Genomic DNA, 7,923 nt, shown 5'->3' on the forward strand with positions numbered 1-7,923 from the left:
ATAGGATTGATTTGACACAGGGTTGGAAAAAACTCACCTGCTCAGACTGATCAACTGATACTGCTATAAAAGAATTAGCCATTAAATTTCAGGTTTTGATGAGGATTTGAAGTCCAAATATCTATTATCACTGAGAAACTAATGTTTCCTATCATATATTGCAATTTCAGAGTTCTCAGATCTGTAAGAGGTCATGTCACTTAATATCTTTCAGATATTTGTTTTATACACTAGAGATCAGTATTGCATACTATCACAACAGTACTGGTTTATGTTTATAGCCTGTAACAGGCAACTCCTACATCTAGTTCTACGGTGTTCTTTGGATAACCCTGCTAGAACTTTAGTAGGCTGAAAAAGTCAGCCTTCAAAAGAATACTAGTAAGGCATATACTCCCATTATATGGTCTAAATCCACAGATGTAACATGTATTGCTATTGCTGAAAACAGAAGATTCCCATTTATACACATATCAGATTACCTTTCAATCAGTTTACATCTTGCACAGAGGTAAAAGTCTGTCCAGTACCTTTTGAAAAGAGTCTTCATCTGTTATATCATATACTAGAATAGCGCCATTAGAATCCCTGTAGTAGATCGGCCCCAATGCATGAAATCTTTCTTGACCAGCTGTATCCTGCATTTGAATTACACTTGTTAGCATTTAAGACAAAGCAAACCATACTTCAAGAAATTCCAAATACTTTGAAATTTTACTTTATTGAGAAGTGCCTGGCACTTGAGTTCTAGTAAACCTAAGTAATTTTTCAGGACAATACTCTATATTTAGCACAGGGAGGGAAAACAAGAAAGTAAACATACCCATATTGCAAGGTTTACTCTTTTCCCACCAATATTTAGCTTCTTTGTAAGAAAAGATGCCTGGAAAGCAAAACAGATTAGAGTTAAGTTTTACACACAAATGTCTCATTTGACTTCAGATTAATTTACTCATAAAAACATCTGAATCCATGAAATACAGATTTCTGGATGCTCTAAGCCAGAAGGCTGAGTCAATACTAAGCCAGTTACTCATTTCACTACAGTTTGCCAGGAGTCTATTCTAAATAAATTTGGCTTAAGTCAATCATTTACTACATCTTTTTGCTGTTGTTTTGAATGATTTGGGAAGGATAAGAGTTGTGTGGAAAGAGACTGAATTCACAACACTGATAAGCGTAAGCTGAACTCAAAGCATTTCACAAGAGTACATCAAGGATGGTTAGGAACCAGCCTAACAGGATTTTGAATTTGCAGGAATTAGGCAAAGTAGCTCACTACTAGTGAGCTAACAAAATAACATAGTTTGAGTTTATTGATAAACTTCTCAGAACACTGGTATTCTGCAAGTTTTCTTGTCTGTTTCTTTTCCCTTTTCTTGCTGAATGAACCCACAACTCTCCCCATCCTTTTTGGGGGGCTTTTTTAGAGCAGTGGTGGGGGTTCTGTTTTTGGAGTTCTGCCCCACCCCCCAGACACTGTTCCTCAAAACATAGCGATATGCTTCTCAGCTAGCACACAAAGGAAAGCAATCAGCACAACAACAAAAGCCTCAGATAAGCATACAAGCTGCTCTAAGAATTCCACTACATTACCTTCCGAAAACATTTTAGAAGACCAGAGCATATTGCAAAGTTAGTATAATTTCTGCAACTCAAGAGTATGTCTGTTCTTCTCCAAGCCTGCATGATCCACATTTTCAAACACCACCTCTCTTACCAAGTGTATAATTCCGTGGCTAAAAAGGAGTATAGTTTAATACAAGTTTTAGTTTCCAACAGGGTCTGAAGAAGTTGATACATTAGGTACCTGCTTCCCCTGTTCTGAAGACTAGCAGTAACAGGTTAACATCAGATAATTCAGTTGCTAAGGGTTAACTTGTGTCTTTTTCCTTAAATCATACCCAGTTTTCCTTTCAGCTTTGCTTCAACTTGCATTTGGAAACCGGCAAGCACTCAGGGGTATCTTACAATACATTCATCCAAGATTATTTTAGCAGCTCAACATGAGCCCTCTGTATGAGCACTGACCAGACACAGAACTGACTAAAAGTCATGTGCGCATGGAAAGTGTCACGGGCCAGATCAGCTGCTTAAATCAGCTTGCTGCTTAACTACATAAGCAACCAGTACACACACAGAAGACCATGGTAGTTCAATTTACATCAGCGTAAACCATTACAAAAGTGCCTCTCTGGAACAGTGCCTGTATTACAGTTAAAGTCATCCAACACTCAGCTGCTAGAGCAGATCCTGCTCTTCAGCTACTTCCCTAACATCAACTCTGGCACCTGTATGACCTAAGGTGAGATGATTCAAGGTAAGGTAGCAGATAGCAAAGAACTAATCACTGTGACCATTGCATTCACCATAACTACAGCATTAATGTTACCCCTTCAGTCTACAGTGAGGTTGCATAAGTCAACTTCAGAAAAAGTTCCAGACAACACGTTAAAAGTATTTAACACTTTAGTCAGCTTGTAACAAATGGCTTAACAGCAGAGCAACAAGCCTTAAACATCAGGAAAACTTTAGTTCTTTAGCCAATAACTCCGCAGAAGGTAGTTTATGGCTTTCAGCTAGCTGTCCCTAAGGATTATCTGATCAGTGTCTAGTCTTCGTATCATAATTTGTTCTACTACATCAGAGCTTAAAAGCCAAAAGCTTAGAGGTGACTTCAGAAGTTTCAATTCACCAACACTTGGGCCATATTAAGAGACAGCATAGTTAGGCACAATGAGTCAAGCCTACCTGACAGTGTTTTATTGATTTGTTGTACTACAGTACTTGATTTTGTATTGTAAGTCTCAAAGGAAGAGTTCTTCTGAGCACTGTTTGCTTTTGTCACAACACTAACAATCAAATCTGCTCAGTTGATAGGAATTTCACATAAGTGTTTGCAAATCACATTTATGGACCAAAACACAGAAAAATCCTTCACAAGAACAGGATTTAATTTAAAAAAACCCACAGAACTCAGTATCCATAAAGTTATATCATCATGGCTTTAGATATTGGTCCAATTAATAGCACAGATATCTTTACTATCTGAAAGAGCAAATATTAAAGTAGTCTTATCCCCATAGAAAAGTTTTACTCAAGTATCACCAGTCCTCCAGGTCACTACAGCTTTTGACAGCAATACGGTCTTTTAGCACTGAGTTGAGTATTTCCTTTCCTATATACTCAAGTATTAGAAGACCCATACTTTCAAGTGCCTCCTGCAAAAAAAAAAAAATCACAGGAGGCTGTAGCAATTGTACTTGCTCTCTGCATTAAAACTTGATCAATTTGTACTAATTAAGTTTTAGTCTACCTAAAGTCTTATGCCCCTAGCCAAAAAAGGACAGAACATTCTGTAGGCGATACCTTGATTACAAGCAAGTTTGTCTAAAAAGCTGACCTGAGAATCTGACTGGAACCTGGTATTTGAAGTAGCCATGGTTAGTAATGAGCAGAAGGCTTTGTGAACATGCTGCAAGAAACAGTCAAAACTATATTACAGATTAAATGCTTCTTTCCTGTTCACTGTGTTCATGTACTTGAAGAATACTGTTAGCAGGCTCCGTTCTTGAATTAATAGGTACGGGTGAGTTTGACATATTTACTATCAGTAAAGTGTATTTTACAGCCACGGTGGCAAACATGCCAAAGGCAAACCAGGTAATATTTACCTTTTAACACCACCACACTCCCCTCACCTTCAAGTTCCATTTTTCTCATGGAAGAGCAAGGTTACTACTCTTCACTCATTCTGAGGTTAGACAAAAAAAAAAAAAAAAATCAGGTGCACAGCAAGACTATGCTGTTTCTAGAAATTTGAGGGGGAGCCCAACATGGAAGGAGCAACCTTAACTACTGTTTTGAGACAGTTTAGGAAAAAAGTCAGATGGTAAAAGTCAGCTGCCAAGAGTATCAAAGCCTTTGAAAGCCCAGACAGTGTTAGGTAATTACACATAGAAGAGGTTTCAACATTTTTTTCTAACCTCCCAAGAATTTACCAAATTGAGTAGTACAGATTTAAGTCTGAGTTGTAACTCAGCTTACAATCAGGAACTCCTTTCCATATTATTTTGATTACTAAGGCAATTCATTTTTGCTAGGACTTTCAAAAACCCACAAGTGTATAGGACCACAGTTAATTCCAAGATAAGTAATCTCAAACAGGCCTTTGAAGTAAGCTACCAATTTTGGTATTTTGACTCTAGTCTTATGACTGGTCTGAAGAATACTTATACACTTAGAGAATGGAATTCTAGCTCTTATAATTGCATTTTCCATTTCTTCTATGTGTCTGTAGAAAATCTTTTCTTTTAATTCTTTCTTCTAAGAGCTGTCTTGCATATCCATCAGGACCTGTTAAGAGCTGATAAAGGGGCCTAGACCCACCTAGAAAATATTCTCTTGAAAGTCATTGAACAAAAGCAGGTGTATGCCACCTGCCCCTTGACTGTTTCACTGTCAACAGAGGCAAGCCAGGTATACCAACACTGCATATAGCACTGAACCTCCTTGCACTGTCTTCCCCCGCCCCCCAGCTACCTTAAACAGCCAAGACAGCTTTTCCAGGTTATGCAAGTCCACCAAAGCAATCAGGATCTGTATGGTATGATTAGCACGACATCAGTGGCTCTTTTGGTTTGGATATTTTGCAGCCCTCCACACATTTGAGAGATCAGTACACAAAAGTTGTATTTATCTTGAGTAATTAGCTAACAGAACATGTCTACCAGAATGTTTTTTTAAGAAAATAGTTTAACAATAGGTTTATTGTTGGAGTAATTCCAGGACAGTTCACTTTTATCAATTTATAGCTTAGAGTCATTTTATCAAGACAAGAGCACTGACCTCAATATTTCAATCAATGGGAACTAATTCTAACTGTCCTACCAGGTTTGACCACAGGTTATGGCTTGTATTCAAAGCTTGCAAAAAACCCCTACCTTTCTGCATCAGCTTTTTCACATTACTCTAGATGTTTTCTTATGTGAATCAGTAGCTACCTTAATTTCAATTTGCAGTTCATCAATATCTTAGATACGTGACTTGAAGCTAACATAACTACAGTAACACACCCCAGCAGCCTCCTAACCTCAAACGAAGTTTCAGTTCACTACTTCCCTCCAGCTAGCATTTAGGGAAGAGGGGAGGGGGGTGGGTGGAAGAGAAGAGAAACAGCTCCCTTTCACTAAAAGTCTTCTGTTAGTAGCACAAGAGAAACCCTCTGATTTGGGTGTACACAGGTTAACTTCACAACAGAATAACACAAGTGTTTGAATCTTTTATCTAATGTGTGTCTATGCTTTCCTATCTGAATTCTCACTGACTAGTTTAAAGACTTCCTGTGCTCTCCCGCATCATCAGGCTCATTGCAGGAAACACCAGCCAACACCACTAAGTAAAGTTTTGAGAAAGCTACAACCTCATCCTTTTTGTTGCAATCATATTGGAATAGAGCACTTCACAATACTTTTTTTTTTCTAAATCAGTGATCACTGTGGATAGAGAGCTCTCTTCTCAGTATCTAGTGATCTTTTCATATGATTCATCACTGTGGCTCCTTTGCTGAATCAGAAGTGAAGTATTTATCTAATTCTGGCTTTATTGGAACAAAAGTTGGTGCCATACTTTGAACTGATGCCATAAAACAAAGCCACATTATTAGATAAAGCCTTTAATCTTAACAGAAATAAAACCCAATGTTTCGCAAAAAAAAAGTCACTTCATTGCTTTCATTGCTTAATCAGATATCCTAGTTTCTCCTTATGCTATTTTTAAGGGATGTTTGAATTTGCTGGTGGAAGAGCTAACTAGAACTTTCTTCTACAACAGTAAGATGTAGGAAAACAAGAATAATAAAGGTAATACTTCATAAGTGCACATGATGTACAGTAAGATTCAACAGCAATTAACATTGTATTTTACAATCAATAAGATGTATACGCGGCTAAGGAGGCTCAGAACAGAAAAGCAACTGAGTTGAGAAACACAGTGCAGTCAGTTAAAAGATACAGGTAGTAACCAGAAATGCAATCACAGCAGAGAAACAAAATCTCAGTAGTAAGTGTAAGCATGTGCTTCCACTCCTGTACAAGCACACACACCCCCCTCCAGACATTCAAACCCAAAAGCTCTCAAGCCATAGTATCTAGAGACATTTTACTGTCTACATTTTGGAGCCATTTAAAGGTCCATTTTATGACATCTGTGACCAGAGTCTGCATTCCAACTCACTTTTTGCTTCTAATTTCAGGTTTTCCACTACAGAGTTAAAGAACATTATTAACAAAAAAAACCACCCAACTGCATCACATGACAAACTACTCAGCTCTACTCTATCTACATGTGGTATCAGAATTCAGCTATACAAGATAATTTTGATACACTGATTGTTTGCTCAATGCTACACTTCAGCTCTGATGCTTACGAGCTACTAGTCATTTCTGTAGGTAGCAAATATCAATTACCTCTATGGCAACTGGAGCTACAACCAGCTTGCCATAAAATACCACACCTAGTAAACCCACCAATAGATTCATCCAACAGCCGAGTACGAATACAAGGTAACTAAGTTTAAAATATGTTATTTTTATCTCTTTATAGCAAAAGTGGAGCAACAGTATCTGTTTATGAACCATTCACTGCATTGTTTCTAGTGCCTCTCTAACATTTCTTTGGTTTTAAGGGAAAGTTTCACTATTAGATACTTCCAAGATACTCAACCTGCAAGAATTTCCCCCTAAATGCACAGGAATAGTGTGAAAACTAACCTAAGGCTCTATTGTGGTATCACCTACTATTTATTCTGCACTTCACAGAATCTCAAAATCAGTTAAAAGCCCACTAGTTACCCACATGGTAGCAGAGTTTGCTTCTTTATTCACAAAAAAAAGCATTAAGAATAGTATACACTACAGTGATAAAACCACACTTTTCACAACTGCTACGAAAGATGCTGTGCAACTGGTGTAAATTAGGGGCAAATAAATACCTGCAAATAAAAAGGTTAAGCAAGCAGAGACATCCAAAAAGACTTAAAATACAACCCACAAAACGTTTAAAACATGTTTTCTGAGACTTTATACAATATAAGTATTTTACTTCATACCATGGCATACATGCCATCCAGCACTAGTAGGTAATGAACTAACATTGCTTTCAAGTAGACACCATCACACATCCACAAGTGGAACATCACTTTTTAGTTCTTTATAAATTAGCAGACAGTACTACTGAGAATTGGGCCAAAATTCAGGGAGGTAACGTGACAAGGAAGTAAGCCTTAAGAATCTTTTCTCTTATTAAATCGTAAGCCTTAATCTCATAAACCATTTTGTGAAAGCTGTTCTCTTTGAACAGTGGTATTTAGGTAGTTTCAGTGTTAGGATTTGAGAACATGAGGAAGACTGTAATTAACAGGAACACAGCACACACGAAACACTTAGTCATCAGTCCACTACCAATGATTACAATAAAAACATTACTTTCAAATCACACTGCCCAAGATTCAAATGAAGACATTCATATACGTAACTGGCAAAAAACCGAACAGCTAGCACTGAGAATAGAAACAAGGCCTTTAAGTACTAAAAACATAAGTCTGAGGCGTGAGAAGAACCAGAAAATTAGCTTCCAGCAAACTCGGCAGGGGACGGCCACCATTTAAAGCGCGGCAGCGGTCACTCCAGCCCCCGTTAAGCGGTAAAAAAAGAGGGCAAGCACGGAAACCCTAGTGCGGGTTTACGGAGCGACACTGCACGAACCCGAGGGCGGAAGGGACAGGCCGGTGAGCGCCTGGGGGCGGGCGGGCACCGGCCAGAAACCCCAGGAGGTGGGCAAGGGAAGGGGTGAAGGGCAGCGGACCCCCCCCACCCCCCCGCTACACACACAGCCCCCTCGGCCTGGCCCGGTAGCTCCGGACAG

At 38.6% G+C, this 7,923-nt stretch overlaps 1 protein-coding gene across 1 annotated transcript in view; it reads right to left on the reverse strand.

Moving 5' to 3' along the window:
• Positions 1 to 7,923, reverse strand: part of RAB21 (RAB21, member RAS oncogene family) — a 27,750-nt gene that overhangs the window by 4,452 nt on the left and 15,375 nt on the right. The window contains exons 5-6 of the mRNA XM_009887826.1: positions 824 to 883; positions 531 to 638 (exon numbers count right to left, since the gene is read on the reverse strand). Of these exons, the coding sequence (XP_009886128.1) occupies positions 531 to 638; positions 824 to 883 (168 nt within the window). The remainder of the gene's footprint in view (positions 1 to 530; positions 639 to 823; positions 884 to 7,923) is intronic.

Source organism: Charadrius vociferus, unplaced genomic scaffold (assembly GCF_000708025.1).
Source record: "Charadrius vociferus isolate BGI_N301 unplaced genomic scaffold, ASM70802v2 scaffold125, whole genome shotgun sequence".
NCBI lineage: Eukaryota > Metazoa > Chordata > Aves > Charadriiformes > Charadriidae > Charadrius > Charadrius vociferus.